Genomic DNA, 18,411 nt, shown 5'->3' with positions numbered 1-18,411 from the left:
TTGTATTTATTTATTTTGTACTTTTGTATGCTTGGAATTTTAATTCTACAGTTAAGCAGTAAATCATGTTATAAAAAAATAATTATGAAGATTAATGAAAAAATGTGGTTTTGATTACTATGGTTCCGATTTTCAGTCAAATTTTCCCAATGGGGAGTTTACCAGTGAAAGTCAAACCACGAAAGGCATTTCTGTTATTAAATCGAATAGATCTGTGTTGAACGAAGAAAACCCGAACTATCATCTGTCACTTTTGGCACAGACTGAGACAAAGCATTGGGATTTAGAGCTTTCTTTACAACTACACGAACAGATAAGAGAAGTTTTAAATGACAGTGTGAAGTGCTTACATAGATAATAAGGTGAAACTTACCATGAATATCATCAGCTTTTGAGTTAAGTTTTAAACTCTATACGTCATATTCTTTCGTACATCTTTCTATTTTGAATTTGCCTTTAATATTTCAGGATTTTACAACACTACTTTTGCAACCTGGAAACTCACAATTTTATTGTAAAGTTTGGCATTATTGATGTTATGCAAATTAAGGATCTTTTTACAGACGAGCACTATTTGTGGTTACAGTAACTTAAAATATTCTTCTCTACCAAAAAATGGAATTAAATCGCGAACATTATTTCGCTCGTTTTTTTATACAACTTTCGACGTGGATTAATGCAACAACAGAGCATCGATGAACTTAATTCAGTTTTTGGCAATGAAGCTCCATCAAAAACCAGTGTTCAGCCATGGTATGGTCAATTCGATTGATGCCGTAGATTACTAAAAGACGAATTTCTTGAAGATTAGCCATAATCAGTTATTGTTAGTAAGTGTTATGGATGCTGGGCGCAAACTGAAATTGCAATGTCGCCATGTGACCTATGATAAGACTGAGAAACTATAGGCATTAATGGGACCAGCATACATTCAATATTGCTGGAACTTTGACTATAAAAAAATTGTACACGTTAGATCCCACACAATTTGTCAATCGCTCAAAAACCGCCTCGTGTCGATTAGTCGAGGGAAGTGTTAAAAAAAATATGATAGCGGTGCTTCAAAACACGTCTATGAAATCGTGACAGATGATGAATCATGGATTTACGCGTATGCGCCCAAAAGTAAAGACCTGTTATTTCGGTTGCAACGAAAAGTTCTCCGACCTCTTCTTCTGGGTGCTACAAACTTCGTGGCAAATTTAACATACACGGGTATAAGAAATCTCTAGCGGAATAACGTATGGTCGAAAAAAATTAAAAATTGGCACAGTTTGAAAAAGATCATTGTAAGTATAATTATTTGCAGAAGGAAGAGCTCAACTCAGATATAACCGATCATTTCATATTCTTGCCACTTGCAAGGATTAAAGCGAAGGAAGTGCCTTCAAATACATAAGACCTGTTAATCATATGAGGTCTAGGGCGAGTTATTCATTCTAAGCGCAAATACACACCGTAATTAAAAAAACAGGCATAGACAGACATATGTTTTACATATTGACCGATATTTTCGGAAAAAATCAATTATAAGCAATGGGTTCACGTATGCATTATCAGGTGGCTTGAAGAGTTTGGGTTCGATTTGAGCAATTTTTAGTCATAAAGATATTTAATTTTACTTAAAATTACGTCCATGGCCCGATTTTGATCCCGACTCTCTTACCATCTCGGTGGTAATGTCTCTGACGCAATTATTTATTGGTTTATTGAGCTTTTAGTAGTTTTTAACAATTTATTTATTTTATTCGAAGTCTCGCGGACCAGCGAAATAATAAAAAAAAACTCGACTTTTTGAAAACCTGACAACAGGTTTTTGTGGAAATTGATGGCTTTCTGCGACTTTGGCTAGAATATTCAGGGCAGTCTAACTCAATATGCGGAAACCCAGAAAAATAATAGGAAAACTACATTACAAAAAGCACACATAAAACACTGCTTGTCAAAAAGAAGCTAGTAAGGCGTCCTTTTTGAAGCTTTCCAATAGACTATATACATACAATATTCCATTTGCAGTTGCAGAAACACACAAAAATATTTGAATAATTTATGAATTTTATTTTCTTATTTATAGTATTCACGACTTCTTTAGTTTATTAATGATTTCACTGAAACATCGATACCATTTGGAGTACTAATATAGTATTCAGTACTTAGGTTATTTATTTTTCAATTTTTTCATATACATATCGATCGTTTTTTGTTTTAATGTATGTATGTACGTGTGTATCTGTGTGTGTGTGTGTGAATGTTTATTTGTAGAAACAGCTATTGACTTAAAGGACTTTAGTTGTTTGCACATTTTTTTTGTTTGGGAGATTTGTGAGAACGTTGCAGCTACTAAGAGATATCAGTGTAGACAGTTGGTACTTTCAATGCATGTAAAAAGGTATGTGTGCAGTCAATATATACTATATATATATATATATGTGGGTGTGTGTATGAATATCGCTTCATAATCTCAATGCATTTATATGCATTTATGTATGTATATATATGTATGTATATAAAACTTCATTGTATTACAATTCTTTAAAACAATTACAATATTTCATTTACTTAATATTTCGTTAATTAGCGCTACTAACTACACACACTTGACGTTTGCTATTACATTACAATAGATAATTCATTTATTAGTACAATATATGATATCATTATTTTATATTATTATTCAATATTGTGTTACTTGTTCCTTCTTTAAATTCATTTCATGGCCACGCTCGTGGGGATGTGCGACTTAGCCGCTTTGTGACGACGTTCTTTTTTTGGTTTGTTTAACTTTTGCAAGCAAATCACTCTATTGCATTCCGAATGTTTGTATGAATGTGCTGCTTTGTTGTTTTTTTTTTATTTAGTATGTATGTATGTGTATATGTTTGCTTAATTTTAAGGCTAAAAAGCTGTTGTTGCCGGTAGGTATTATTTTCCATTGTAAAATCAGTATTTAAAAAGTTGTTTCAATATTTTTGTAAGTTTTGCTTTCTTACTTTGTTGTTTCATTCGTAACAGAGCCGCTAATTTATTTTAAGATAATAATTTGATAAACAATTCGATTGGACTTTTCACAAAAAATTAGCTTCTAGCAGATATAAGCGAGTTTTGGTCACTTTCTGTTTAGAAAAAATAAGAATCGCTTTTGTATTTTCATTTTAATTCATTAATTTCGCATAAACTAATTTCCGTCGTAGAATTGTTGTTACTTTTCTTGTGATTTAAAACTAAATTGCGTTTCTAAACGAATTTTTTTTTAAATATTTTAAGACAAGCTTAACAGTTTTCTGACGCAAAGTTTGTGCTGTGAGCCGAATTCATGTGAAAATGTTTAAATGTATAAGCGAATCTTGCAGAGCATGATTTTTTCTAAAGTACATAATTCAAAAATTCTTGTTTTACAAAATTGTCTGCCAACCGAAGCTTAAAACGTATTTTATAATACAAATCTTGCCAGTATTAACAAAACATATGAAGGTACTTAATAGAACAAACACAAATTTATGTACATATGTAAATATATCTTGTGTAGAACTCGTTTCCAATACCAAAGTCATAACAATTATTACAGCGTTTTTAAAAAAGGAAATATTTTGTTTTTTTGTTTTAGAGCAACATATGCTTAAATATTTGTTTCACCTTCTGCAACAAGCAACAAATTTATTAAACATGTATTAATTGTACACAAATAACCTAAAATATTTTTTACAATTTTGAGCAAGTGTTTGTGGAATCATTTGGCAATTTGTCTGCATATTATGAAGTATACATAATTATTTATCTACATTAAATCAAACACCTTATGTAGTTCCACACATAGCTAACACAAATACATATAACGCTTATTTACTTGAAAAATACAATAACTCAAAAACTTTAATTTGGAAAAATTCTTATCTTAAACTCTGCTAGAAAGTATACTAATAGTTAATGATACAACAAGCAGAGTCTAAGCCATTATTATCGTTATTATGTGCTAACGGCGGGTATGGAAGTTGTTACGTTTACAACTTGCAATCTGTCATTTCAATATTTTTTATTTATTTATATAAAAATTATAAAGAAAATAAAAATTTTGAAATTTATGTTTTTGAGACATAATTGAATTGAGTTATTTGAAAGATCACTTTTTGTAAAAAATGTCAAACTAAAAGTGCATACACAGCAGCTAATAAAGATTTTGTAAGAAAATTTTAAAATAATAAAAAAGAAAATTGTAAAAAATGTAAAATAGTAAATATAAATTGTGAATATATTTCCAAAGTAGAATTACTTATATTTTTCCCCAAATCTAGTTACGACATAATTTTATTTCAGCTTTTCAACAGCAACAAATTATCTTTTTAAAACCAAAAAATACCCAAAGCCTGATCTTAACCCGAGCCTTTAGCTTACTAACATTGCTAATTTAGGTAAACATTTTTAGGAAAGTGAGAAAACAAAAATTTTATGTAATAATACATAACAATTGACAATATTTATCAGTACCAAATACACAATGGCAAGTAACGAATATTTTTAAGCTCAACTGTTCGATAATAAACGCTTTCTAACCAAATAAAATGAAATGTGCAGCGTATTTAGTGATTTCAATTTTAACTTTTTACTTTCTGAAATAAACCGCCTTATGCGGAGGTAGCCAACAAACTGCATCCTTTCGCAGGAATTCGGGCTAACAATTCATTATTGCACAATATGCTTTAAAACGTGTTCGGCTGTTAATAGTTCCATAAATGGCGAATGCTTAGCGAATAAAATGAAAATTAGAAACTACAGGAATGTGTGTATTTTGTGTGTGCAATGCCTTGTGACATAAAAATCAAATATTTATTTTACAATTTTGAAAAAAAATACATTTAGATTAGCGTCAACTTTCCAGCTACATATGTATATGTAATATAAATACTTTTTTTCGTTTCTCATAACTGTGCTTGTATGTATGTATGTGTATGTTAAAATGCAGCATGTTTCTTTCGATTTAACTCTTTAATTTTCTCCATTTCTCGCTTAATCCTTCAACAGGTATACAATTATTATTATTTTTTTTACAATTAAAGCTTATATTGTTGCTGTGGCATACATCAACAACATCAATATGTACTACCTTTGATATCAACATAAATAAATATATTTAAAAGCCGATAAAAAAAAGAGTTCTTTTATAAAATTGCAAACCTTGTAGCTCATATAAAAAATAAACTTGAATATGATCGTAAGTTTATGCATATTTGTATGTACGTAATAGTTCTAAAATAAAACTTCATAAAATTATAAAAAAGTTAAAGAGTAGTAAATACATTTAAAATGCATGTTTTCTCATTTTGCGCGATGACAGTTTCGATTTTCGTTAGTTTCCTACACAACTCCTAACCTCAATTAACCAAAAATTACCAATGCCTTAGTTCAGTATCAGCAGTAGTAACAATTTAGCAACCATTATCATTCAATGAACGCTTGAACTGTGGATGTTAAACATCCATTTTGCACAATTATTACTCTTTCAACTTACGATACATAACTTAGTTACTAAGAAGTATTCAATTTAATTCCACAACTTTACAAAATAATTTCTACTTGGCAAACGCTCGTATATATGTATGTAAATAGAAAATTAAAAAAGACAAAAATAAAGAACTTGGCAATTATAAGGATATAAATTTGTAAAATGCAAACATAATTACGCACTTTCCTACACATATACATAAGGGTCATTTTGCGTATACCAATCCAATTCATATGATACTTTTAAGCATTCTAAATGATCAATGTCGGCTCAACGCAGCGCCACGACGCGTTGTCGTTTATCTAGGCCTCAGTTTCGGCGCCCTTTAGCCGGAGGCGTGCGAAATCTTCAAAGATAATGTCATCGTCTTGTGAATCATCTTCGTCTAATTGTATCAAATTGGTTGTGGGCACCTCGGCTTGTTGCGCTTCGTCCACGCCATTGCCACCATTACCACATTCCAACGATAATGCACCATCACGTATGCTTTGACGTGGCGACTTATCCATTAATAGTGGATTATCTTCCTCTTCTGGTTTTGGATGCATCAATGTAAATGGCAATTCAGCTACCAAATCATTGCCCAGTAACGCCCCACTGATGAGCAGTTTAACTTTCACCTTGTAGTGTACAATGATACCAAGACTTTCGCGTTGTGCCGGATTCGTTATGAGCGTACTGGACGCCAAATTTGTATCCTCGTGCTTCAACTGGCCGTCGAGCGCGAGTCCCCACTTGTCCTTGTTGTCGGCAAGCAGTGGACACAGTTCAAACACTTTTGAGAGTGTAAAACCGGGCAGCACCTGACAACCATCCTCTGATTCGGTTTCCGCCACCACCGACTTATACTGCGCCGTCGAAAAAAGGCAAATGTCGGCGAATTGACGCACACAAACTTTAATCTTCTTTACGTTGCGATTCGAATTGTTGGCTATATGCACATTGACGGAAATTTTTTCACCATGATGATATAACTCCTTGTCCAAACTGGCTTCTAGGTGGATTTTATTCGGTTTCAACAAAAACTCTTTGCTCACTTCGATGGATGGCTGCTCGCCTACCTTGGACGGTGCGTACATAACCTTTCGTATGGTCAATCGGACAGAGTTGCGCTTATGCGGTTTATCATCGATGTGTTCGCCTGCGAAAAGTTTATTTCATCATTATTATTATTAAATTTAAAAAAGCTCAACTTGTAGGCAGAGTGTGGTATTAAAAATGAAAATTCACAAGTAATTGAATCAAAGCACCAAAAGACGGGTAATTCTTTCAGGAGCCTACTTGATCTTGAACATACCAAAATAAAGCTTGTATTGTAGATTAACGATGGATTTACATACATAAGTATGTACATATACATATAAAAGTAAAGTAACGCACTTTAAAAGTATATAATGAAAATATAATTTTCCACATGTAGGTCCCAACATTTATTTATATATTGCTGTTGTAACGATTATCTAGAAAATCTCTAACGGAACACAAAATGAGAGATTATTTTCTACAAGATCAAAAAACACCGTAAGAAAAAATATTTTGTTGCTGGCCGGTAAAATTATATTACAAACACATCAAGAAACTAACACAATTTAGTTAGTAAAAATTATGCTTTAACGTATTAATCCAACATCCGTTTCCCAAACATTAATAATTTAGCAGTAAAACCAAGCATGAGATTTCTTAGTATTTAGCAAATAAATAAAGCAAATAAATATAGTAGTGTGGAATTATAACCTAATTTAGCATTAAAAAAAATAACAACCTCTTTAATGAACTTTAAAGGAAAAATAAAAAATAAAACATTCTAAAATTTTCTCTCACGAACTTGGATGTGCTGCACAAGCACACACACGCATTTACAACAGTCCATACATACATTTATACGTACAATTTCTATTGAGCTGCAGCAGTCGAATGCTAAATATGTATGTTTCTAAAATTTACAGCAGATATACTCATTAAAATTTCTGTTTAATTTCAGTGAATAGTAATTTATAGGCAAGTCAATTTGCGTCAATGTTAGACATGTGTAGACTCAAAGTAAGGGGGTAAAGAAATAAACAAAATTCACTTTTATTTACTATACATGCATACAGATATACATATGTACAAACAATGATGCATACACAAATGAATTGACTTTATGGCACTACAAACACATATCGTACACACATACATATTTGTGTGTGAGAAACGTCTATTAAAGTTCAAAAAGTGCTGCATACGAAAGTGATTCCGTTGCTGTTAACAAGTTTATATTAAAATCCGTTACAAAAAGGCGGCAAAATAAAATTATTGTGTAGCAAATTTATTTATAAAAAAGCTAAAATTTTTGAGAACCATTTATTTTTCATGACCCTGACCTATTAAAAATTCTTAAACGAAAATTCCACACAAAAAATGTAATTGGTTTTTTTTGGCTTTTTGTGCTTCGCAAGGGTATGTTTCGCATTTTCCATCTCTTTTGATGGATTTTATTAAACCACGACTTAAGCTTTTTATTTATAAAGTTCACATATTCAATTTTTAGTGATTTATTTTGAGTTTGCTACTTTAGATATTTTGCAATAATTATATCAATTAAATTTATACGTATAGAAGTACATACGTGTAAGTATGTATATGTACGTAGAAGTTAATTATTAGAAAATAATAAACTCAAATGCTTGCCGACAGAACAAAAACAGCAGATAGGTAGAAGTGCGATTAAGAAAAATAAACAAAAAAAGCAATGGCAAAAGCGAAAAAAATAAAAATCAACACAATTGTATTATATTATGTTCACAATGGCATACCACGCATGTAAACGTTGAATACACCACAGGCATAGATAACCAATACTACGCGCGTAAAGCTAAAGGCTTTGCTTTTTAAGAAAAACATATACATATAAAAACACATATATGTATGTACACTCGATCTACGATCGAAGCGATATCGTTTGCAATGAAATCCCAATAACCAAAACGGCCAATGGCAACAGCTAACAATGCAATAAAAAGTAAATGAGCAGAGGGAATGACATAGCGGCAGAACTATAAGCATTAGATTGATGAATCATGGGTCATTCGCAATAAATGAATCTTGCTTTTAATTTCAAATCTATGACCGGTTTCCCAATGTAATTTAAGTGAGAAAATATTTTAAACATTTAAATTTTATAACTGACGTACCAGAAAAATTGTTCATTAATAAAGTCAGTACTTCATCCTCATTATCACACAAAACATGTGTGTTATTTTTTTGTTAACTTTACCAGATATGTCATTCAATTTATACTTAACATTTTTAATTTAAACGAATCAATTAGTTTACGTTTCTTATAAACGTTCTAGCACCTATACGTCATGACTTTAATTGGTCTGCATCCACTTGCGCACCAATTAAAACTGCGCACCAATCAGGCTTGGCAAGCTAGTTGATGGCGTTGTTGAGATATAGGCCATATTTATGATGCAAAAAAACCAAAGCAAATATGAGTAATTGAATTATAGTGTTCATTGTCATGAAATTATTATCGACAAGATTAATTAACCTAACTATGACATGGGTTAGTGCACAGTAGTCACGACTATCAAAACGATTTTAGCGGCGAGGAAGTGTGCAGTGAATGAATTTGACTTTGAAAATGACCTGAGTATACAATTGTATTACCAAGTTATAAATTATTTTACAAATACAATAGATCAACCAAAAATACTTAGTAAATTTAAAAAAGGTTTATGTCTCTGCCATTACAATTAGAATTTTACTCTATACTCACCAACAAAGGCTTTAAGCTCATAGTCCACGCCACAAGATTTGCCCGTGTCCCCAGGAGCTGGTTGGAGCGACACTGATGCCGGACAATACGGAGGAACTTCAAAGTAAAAAGGATATGCATTTGGTCCCAATTTTTTTATAAGCCGCTCTTGTAATCTAGTTAATGGACGCTCATTTTGTTGCTGCGGATATATTTGTTCATGCGCTAAATACAAATCTTTGCGAAAGGTTAGGCCGAGTACATCCAAATCTTCTCGACCATACCGAAACGCGGCAAGAACTTGTCCAAAAACTTTGCGGTCTTTAACATACTCCGGATCTATAAAAACTACACCATCGATTGGATCCACATGTGTAACGTGATCCACAAAATCGCGCTTTCCTAGGTACACTGTGACCTTACCATTGGATGAACTCTTTTTAAATACTCTTGTGGCTTGGCGCCGCGAACTCGCATCAGCATCTCCACCACCACCTCCAGCCTCATCTGAAGAGGGTGTGGCAGTAGTTGCGGCTCCACTGGTGGAAAGGGTATTCATCGGTGTATATATTTTTATAGAAACAGCCTCTATTCACTGGACCGTTATAGGTGGTAACGCTTGCTTTATCAAATTACTTTTATTCTTGCATCTAACTGCAGGTGACACGATGATAGTATGGTAGTATATTCCTGGAAATATCACATTTACCTACTTAACAGTTTGAACTTGCTACTAAATATTTCCAAAATTTTATATCCTCATCTCCTTGCTCGGTTTGGCCTCGGTATTTCTTGTATATTTTGTTTCAATGCACTTTTATAATATGTCAATTTTGTCTAAAAATTTTTCCTCCAATTAGCTCGTCCTCATTCTTTTTATGTTTTTTAAACGATCAGAAATTAACCAACGACGACGACCAACCCAAAATATTCAGCAAAAAATTGACACGAAGGAAACGTCACTCGGAATGTGTATACCGTACAGTGTTGCACATTTTGAGGGACAAACGGATAACATATATTTCACATTTCTCTTAATTTTTTTTTTCAGACATTAAAACTTTACAAAAAAAATGTTTCAAACGTATTACCATAATTTGGCATTTTACCTTTATACTAGAAATGATAAATGTCGAAATTAAATAAAAAAATTTTCAAAAATACTGAGTAAATCGGAGGTGCACACCACTGACAAATAACATCACAAATTGGCTTGTAGAATGTCGATAAAAAGGAAGTCTCCAATTATGTAATGCGTTTGAAGTTGTGAGTAATGGCAAACAAATTTGGTATTATTATTATGCTAAAATGTTTAAGTTAAGAGACCATATTTGATACATATATTCGTTTTTTCCAAATTAGAAAATAATATTTTACTATTTAGAATAAATCTATTAAAATACTGCAAATACTTATTCATATGTATCAAAATGTTCAGTTACCAGATATGAATTAGCCCAGTGTTTAACCACTCTTTGGGTATGTAATCTTGAGAAAACGTATTTCTTATATACCTTACTTTTTTAAATAAAATTTCAATGCATCCGGCAACTTCAACCGCATGTGCCTATGGCAACGCTGCATATAATTTTCTATAATAAACACGTGTATCCTCAAAAGCGTGGTTCATTCATTTTCAATATTCGATCAGTCGGTTCCATTTAGAGCAGAAGTAATATTTCAAAGATTAAATATGAAGCAAAGAAAATCAAATGTTGGGGTAAAATCATCTTTAAATGGTGTGAAAAATGATAGCATCGTGAAGAAGCAAAAAAAAAATGAAGTAAGCACTCCAGCAAAAGGAACACCGGCAAGGAACAATCAAAAGAAACTTGGCAAAACTCCTGTTAAGGAAGTACCACCAAAGAAGGTAGAGGTAGAAGAGGAAGAAGAATCCGAGGTGGAAGAGGATTCAGGTGCCGATGTCGCTGAAGACGTTGTTAACGAAGGTGAAGATTCTGAAGCTGAAGATGAAGATGAGGATGAGGACAACGATGATGGTGATGATGACGATGAAAGTGAAGAAGAAGATGAAAATATTGAAGGATTGGTAGAAAACGAAGCAGAGGAAGATGATGAGGCTGAGGATGATAGTGAAGAGGATGATGACGAAGAACCAACTGAAGTACCGATTGAAAAACGTGCTTCGGAATCCCCAGCCAAGGCTAAGTCTAAGAAACCGAAGTCGTCGGATGAGACTGGTGTGCAAAAAATTAAAACTGGTGCTCCTCCAAAATCATTTCCAAAGGAGCAAGTGCTTATTGTAAAAAATTTGCCCAAAAGTAAGTAAAATTGTATGGAAAGATATCAACAAAAAATTTATTGTTTTGAATCCCCTGCAGATTACAAACAAATTGAGCTCGTCGAGATATTTGCAAAGTATGGTACCATAGATACAATTTATAATATTCACGGACCAGCAAGCTGCGTTGCATATGTCGCATATACATCACCTGAAGACGCCGAAGCGGCCCAAGAAGCAACAGACAAAATTGCTAAGGTAAAAGGAGCCGTTTTAAAAGTAAACATTCAAACACCCAATCCGAAAAAACTTAAGAAGGCCGAGGAATTTGAAGAAAGGAAGAAAAAATTTGAGGAAAATAGGGACCGCACAATTTATATCAAAAATTTAAAAGACGGTACCACAGAAGATCAAATTAAGAGTCATTTCGCTAATTGTGGTGCCGTCGAAAGTGTTAAAATATATACAAAGAATGGCTACACCTCCACTTGCTTTGTTTGTTTCGAAGATAAGTCGGCAGTTCCATCTGCTTTTAAGCTACACAATTCAATACTAAATGAGAGTAACATTTGGGTTAATCAGGTCCACGAACATGAGATGGTTAAGGATCCTAAGCGCACAATTATTCTTAGAAATGGTTCCAATTTACGTAAGTAGCTATGGTGGGTTATAGCTACAATATATTGATTTATATTTTTTTATTTTAGCAAACATTGAGTTATCTAAATTAGAGGCAATATTCTCCAAGTGTGGCGAAATCGAAGTCGAAAACACTTGCATATTCTGCACGAAAAACGTGTTGGCTTTTGTTACATTTAAGGATGAAAAAGCTGCTAAAAAAGCTTTAAAACTGAATGGTACCAGTGCGCAAGATATCGATTTAGAAATTGAAGAGTATAAAGTAATTACACCCAAATATAAAACAACTGTTTTTATACAGAATATAAGACCAGGTAAGCTTATTAGAGACTTTTTTTTAACTTTTACGATTTTTACTTATATAAGTACTATACTACTACTTATGTATGATATATCTAGTATCGAAAGTAACATTATAAATATTTGTAATTTATTCATATCAAATCTACATACAACTATTTCATTAGAGAAAATTATTGTAATTAATATATATTTCAGGTGTAACCGAAGAAGAAATTCGTGAGCTTTTTGCTTCCACAGGGCCAATTGAAAATGTGATGATAATAGGTAACTTCGCCACTGTTAGATTCGCGGATACTGACGGTTTTTGCAAAGCTTTCCTCTTAAACGAGTCGGTTCTGCGCGGACAAGTAATATTCTTAGAACCATATTCGGAAAAGAAAAGAAGAAATCATCATAATGCACCATTTAACCGTAAAAGACCTGCGGGTTTCCAATTTAAGGGCTTTGCCAAAAGGAGTAAACCTAACTAACTGAGCTGTAGCTACGTATATTTTTTAATTTTCCCACGTGTGAAAAGAAATTTTTACTTATAGTTCTAAATATAATGTATTAAACAAAATTATTTGCTCGTTGTTGTTTTTTGTGACGGTTATCCGTTCGTCACTTGGGTGGTAAGGTTTAGGTTGGTGGTTGTCGAAGTCATCGAAGTAGTAAGCCTAACTCTAGTAACAACTCCAGATTCTCACGGCAACTCGACATCGTCGTCTGCGATGGGTGATGCATGCTTTGACTCCAAGTACACCATTCATTAAAAGGTAGTAGGTGAAGGTGTTAAAAGCTCCGCTGTGAATGGCGCTCAGTGCGTGTCTCAAGTGATTTGCGTCCGAAGTCTAGTCGGCGTTCTGTTCAATGTCGTTGTCGCAATCTAATCTTAACTCTTTTTGGATCGGTGAGTTTTAGGTTAAAGAGAGTCAAATAACAGTTTGTGGCCTTCGAAAAGATTGACATCTACCATACCAGGAAAATTAAACATTTTGTATATTACCAGATGAAAAAGTTTAATAGCAAGAATTGGACTCCACATAATTAAACGAAATGAATATGAAATCATAGCGCTATGGTAAGGAGTAAGTTGCAAAACTAATAGAACTCTTGCAAACTACTTTGAAATAATACTTAATAATTAATCTAATTAAAACCACTTTTCTGATTCTCATCGAAATTAAAGTAAACTAACAATCGTGATTGCGGTAAGCTTGACTTCTTAAGAACACAACAAAAATAAATTGCAACTTGGGGACTTTGAACCTTCCCCGCTTACTACTACATTCCTTCAGCGTTTATTAAGAATAAATATGTCGCAGGATTTTTTAACTCGTAAAAGTCGTAACGGTTTCTTCAACCAATATTGAAAAAAAAAAATCTTTCGAAAATGAAATTAAAAATTTGTGATCTCTTTGTAGGAGCACAGAAGTTTTCCGTTCCTGAAGGATTCATTTTTACAGACAAGTCCTAACTTTGTCCAATTTCAAAATATCCGTGAGGGAATATAAAAAAAATCATTTTCATCGCTGTTGTTGTAGCGTTGTAAGTATTCATACGTTCACATGGCAGTCGGGTCTACGTAACTGGAATTGACTCCCACTTATATTCGGACAATGATTGTCAGCGTTCCTCAATATTGTTTGGGGATTGTTTACTGCCGTTAAAACAAAAAATACCGCACATAAGTTATATGCCAATGGGGGTATCAACTCATTAAAATTTCTGCTTCATAAAAAAAATATATGCATATCTGACATTTCTTATTTAGATTATTTTAAAATTAACACTTGTTCAATTCACAGCCTGTCGTAAAACATCGTAAAATCCTAAAATTATAAAAAAAAACAAGTGTAAAAATTTATAATTTTACGATTTTACAATGCTTTACGACAGGTTGTGAATTGAACAACTATATTTATAATTTCTGGATGAAATTTTTGATTTTTTACTGTAGTGGCCGAATTCAATGATGACCATTCGAATATTTTGAAGATGATAGGCGGAAAATTTAAAGTTATTAATATTTTATACTACCAAAAGAATTACAAACGACATTTACGAAAATAGACTTGAATGTTTGCTAACATATTTATAATATGAACCGACATAGTTACATACTTACGTATGTACAAATCTGGGTTTATAGGAAAAAGTAGCCTATGTCGATTTTGAAAGTTTTTTACATATGTATTTCATTAAAAATGTAAACTTGTTAGAGCAAAACAAATATAGCCAAACGGCTAATTTCAATAATTCACTTGCTCCATAAAATTCCCTAACTATATCCATAAATATTTTCCTTCAGTACTTTAGCGTATAAACCATTACCTATGCGAAATTGCCCTTAACTACTTAAGCTACTCTTAGGTACGACTGTAAATTAGCTGCATACCTGAGTATTTGCATAGGTGCACAGAGTATTTACTACATATACATATATGTATGTATGTATGTAAAGGCGATTTCTTTCGTGATTCACTGCGACGCCGGTTGTTCATATCACGCCGTATATTTGCGCATCGAACTCAAAAGTCGCGTGATTCATGAGATTCTCACTCGTGGGCTATTATATTTGTGATTCCTCCGCCGAATCTTTTTAGTTTTCGCTCTCCACACCACGTTTCCATTCAATGTGCTAATACACTAAAACGTGTGTAACATCCAAATGTATTTCAACGACCACATCGATCGATCTACCAACAAAATACATTCACTTTTGCATTATTTTTATATTTTTGTTATTATTCCGTGTTGTTAGTAATGAGAAACAGATCCCCACGCCCAAATATTTGCGAAAGGTTTCTCTCACCTCCTATGCCTTGCACAAATAGACTTTCACATCACACACAGGCGAATATACATATGCACGTGTGCATGTATGTATGGTTGAGCATGTGCTATTTGCAAACTGTTGTAAAATGCATCTACATCCATATGTACAACTGTACGCAGATCTGAGGTCGTATTAAATATTCATATTGAAGTGCAATATTCATATTGAAATGCATATATGTATACTTACATACTATACATATATGTATGTACATATATGTATATACTATAAGTTTGTATGTAGCGACAGGTGATAGTACTTAAACTACATATTGAATTTCCGAGTTCCACAGATAGCCTTTGGTCTCTCTTAGCACTTTCTGAGATATAATTTTTGTCTACTATGTTCTTGAACCATCTTTTATAAAAGTAACGGAAATCACTTGTCATAAATAAAGCCAAAAAATAGTCTATTTTCTAGCATCAAATTAAAAAAAAACTAATTTCAACTTGTTTGCTTGATTTTTCAACTAAAACATAATATTTAATTTTTTATCGCTAAAAAGATTTCAGATTAGTTTATTTGTCGTCTCAAATATTTAAAAACATTAGCAGTATTTTTCTTTTATTTCCAGTTGTGGTATATGTAAGAATTATGTAATGAAAATAAGTTTAGAATTTTGTCAACATATACTAAAATAGTTTTGCAACAACAAATACAAAAGGCAGGTCAACAATCTTCATGAAGAATATATTATCCAATCATAATTTTGAATAATATATTGAACAGTCTGGGTCGCACAGGGAAAACCGGTACCTGTAAGAATCCATCGTTATCATCATTATTTATATATTTTTTTATTTTGAGTTTAATTTTACCATATTTTTGTATATTTTTTGTAGATGTTACAAAGGCTCTTGTGCTAAATATCTAATGATCAGCTAAAGCGTCCAGAAGAAATTTTGATGCAGGTCCGAAAAAGATATGGACCGTTAAGTAGTCTGTAGAAGCCCGGGAGGACCGGTCTCCAAACTCACCACCCTCTTCTTCACTGTACATACTTATACCGTTTTAAAATATTAATCAACCATCATACTCCTACACTTTTAATGAGTCATTTCAATACATTGTTCCACCAGAAACCATTTACATAAGGAAAATTGAGGAAAACACACTTAAAATAATTTCGAATTTTTAACATTTATTTTATTTCTAATATCGGCCACTTTAGTTAGTGGTTGCTGTTAGTTACATGCATATGTATGTATGTATTTGCTGTCATTCTATCTTGTACCACTACGGGCATTTGTGGTTCTTTACCGGTAATTGATTAAACACAAGTATCTATGTATATGTATGCCCAATATAATTCCGCTGGGTTCCGTGCTGCGATAAGCTTCATTCAATTCTTATGTCTTATTACTGCTCTAAATCAGTTCAGTTTTTGTTGTTATATTATTTAAATCCATCCATATTACTATGCACTTCTATGCAGCTGGTGTGTTTGTATGTATTTAAGTAAAAATGTGTATTAGCATGCACTTGTAAACATGTAGTTCAATATGTGATCATGTACTTTTTACCTTGCTATGGTATTTGGCGATCTCTTTGATTTTGCAGATTTTTCTTTAAACAAATCAGTCGTAATAATTTCTATGTCTGATACATATGGGTTGTTAGATGGCAATATGCAATGAATAATTCTACTCACATTTTATACTTGTATAATTTTATTAATTAATAAATGTCCCATTTTTTCGGGTAATTATTTTGTTTTTAAAGATATTTATAGCATTACCTTCTAGTATTTTTTTGTTTCAATCTAATTGTGTATAATTGTATAATATGCTCTAGATATACATACGTAGGTAAATATAAAAGTTACGTTTAAATATTCACGTTCATAGAAAATTCTCTTGTAAGAACGGTAAATGAATAATTTTTGTTAAGTTCTTGTTCAATGTTCGAGTAAGACCTAATGAACAGTTCAATAAATTCCGCAAATCAGCTTTCTAATGGTGTGTAATTGTATAAGATATGTATATTCATACACATATTAAATGTAAACTGTATTTCCAGGTGTCACTGTGTCAATGAAAATTGATGCTCAAGGTCCCTAACGCGTTAAAAAAGTTTCGGTAGTTTAATGTGTGACTCATATGAGCAAATATGAATTTGCCAAAAAACAAATTCGGAATTGCCTAAATAGAAGAACACAATGGAATTTCAGCTTTGAACAGCTGATTGTCATGATTTAAAATGAATCCAACACTTTGTGTTTACCATAGACGTAAATATTTTATTGACTTGTTAACTTTGATTTAAAAAAAGTTTTAATGTTTTTTGTTTTTGCGTTTGGCAAAAATGGAGAACAACTCGATCCAATACTTTAAAGCACGCTTTCAACAAAACTACGCTTTGTAAAGTTCAAAGCGTCATTTGTTCGAAGCGCTCATTAAAATCAGACAAAAAATGCATACGCTGGAAAAGTAAAACACTTTTTCTGCTACATTTTATATTACCATTTGGAAGTGCACTTGTGCAATATGGAAGCTAACTAATTCGAAAAAACAAGTTAAAGGCTAAGAATTTCGCGTAAGGGAAGCTACCGCGCGTATGTTATCGTAGTCAGTCTCCTTATTTAAAATATTTCATTAAAACGTCATATCTACTCGCAAACACAATACATTATATTCGGATTTAAGCTAAAAAAACAGCAATATCAAGCTATTTGTCCACACCCTCTCAGCAACTTTTCGATCAATATCACTTGCATTCAATTCAATTAACAATAAGGCAAATTAGATGTAAAGGGCACTACTGTTAAAGCAAGCAAAATTATGGAAAATAATTTATTTCACAAAGAGCTATTAAGGCTTAGTATATAATATATGTTTTTTGTTTTTTTTTTGTATATTGTGCACTACTTGTTTTTTAAGCGGCACCATACCTACAATAAAGTGAAGTGCTTATAACGCGCACATGTACTACAATAAATGTGAGAGCAGGCAATGTTAATAAATTCGAGTTGTAAGTTGGTTAAAAACGGTTTACGTTTAAGTCTTAGATACTAAAATACAAATGGAACACAATATGTAATTGAAAAAAAACTTTAAAAAGACGAAATGTGTGTGTGTGTAAACACTTAGATATTTGGCTTGATCCTTGCAATTGCAGGCGTGAGTTTAATTTATGAACGAGCTAGTGCGTATGTGATAAGTATGTGCAGT

At 32.4% G+C, this 18,411-nt stretch overlaps 2 protein-coding genes across 5 annotated transcripts; one reads left to right on the top strand and one right to left on the bottom strand.

The window, feature by feature from the left end:
* Window positions 1-2,035: 2,035 nt before the first annotated feature.
* On the bottom strand, window positions 2,036-10,194 carry LOC105227021 (beta-arrestin-1). 4 transcript variants are annotated; one of them, XR_007422013.1, is made up of 3 exons: window positions 9,261-10,193; window positions 5,429-6,638; window positions 2,036-5,391 (listed from the first exon to the last, which is right to left on the bottom strand). XR_007422013.1 is itself a non-coding variant. In XM_049450411.1 (3 exons), the coding sequence occupies exons 2-3, from the start codon at window positions 9,796-9,798 to the stop codon at window positions 5,800-5,802; spliced, it is 1,377 nt and encodes a 458-aa protein (XP_049306368.1). In that variant the 5' UTR covers window positions 9,799-9,893; window positions 9,953-10,194; the 3' UTR covers window positions 2,036-5,799. The 4 variants fall into 4 exon arrangements, 3 of the variants coding, with proteins under 3 accessions (XP_049306368.1, XP_011204473.1, XP_049306367.1); XM_049450411.1 differs by having other exon boundaries at window positions 2,036-6,638; window positions 9,261-9,893; window positions 9,953-10,194; XM_011206171.4 differs by having other exon boundaries at window positions 2,036-6,638; window positions 9,261-9,889; window positions 9,953-10,194.
* Window positions 10,195-10,837: 643 nt separating this feature from the next.
* LOC105227022 (DNA-binding protein modulo) lies at window positions 10,838-12,985 on the top strand. The gene is made up of 4 exons (XM_011206173.4): window positions 10,838-11,521; window positions 11,582-12,130; window positions 12,189-12,434; window positions 12,619-12,985. Exons 1-4 carry the CDS (start codon window positions 10,933-10,935, stop codon window positions 12,891-12,893), a joined length of 1,659 nt encoding a protein of 552 aa, XP_011204475.2. The 5' UTR covers window positions 10,838-10,932; the 3' UTR covers window positions 12,894-12,985.
* Window positions 12,986-18,411: the final 5,426 nt, after the last annotated feature.

Source organism: Bactrocera dorsalis, chromosome 2 (assembly GCF_023373825.1).
Source record: "Bactrocera dorsalis isolate Fly_Bdor chromosome 2, ASM2337382v1, whole genome shotgun sequence".
Taxonomy (NCBI): Eukaryota; Metazoa; Arthropoda; class Insecta; order Diptera; family Tephritidae; genus Bactrocera; species Bactrocera dorsalis.
The sequence above is the reverse complement of the archived record's forward strand: the minus strand, read 5'-3'. Positions and strand labels throughout refer to the sequence as shown.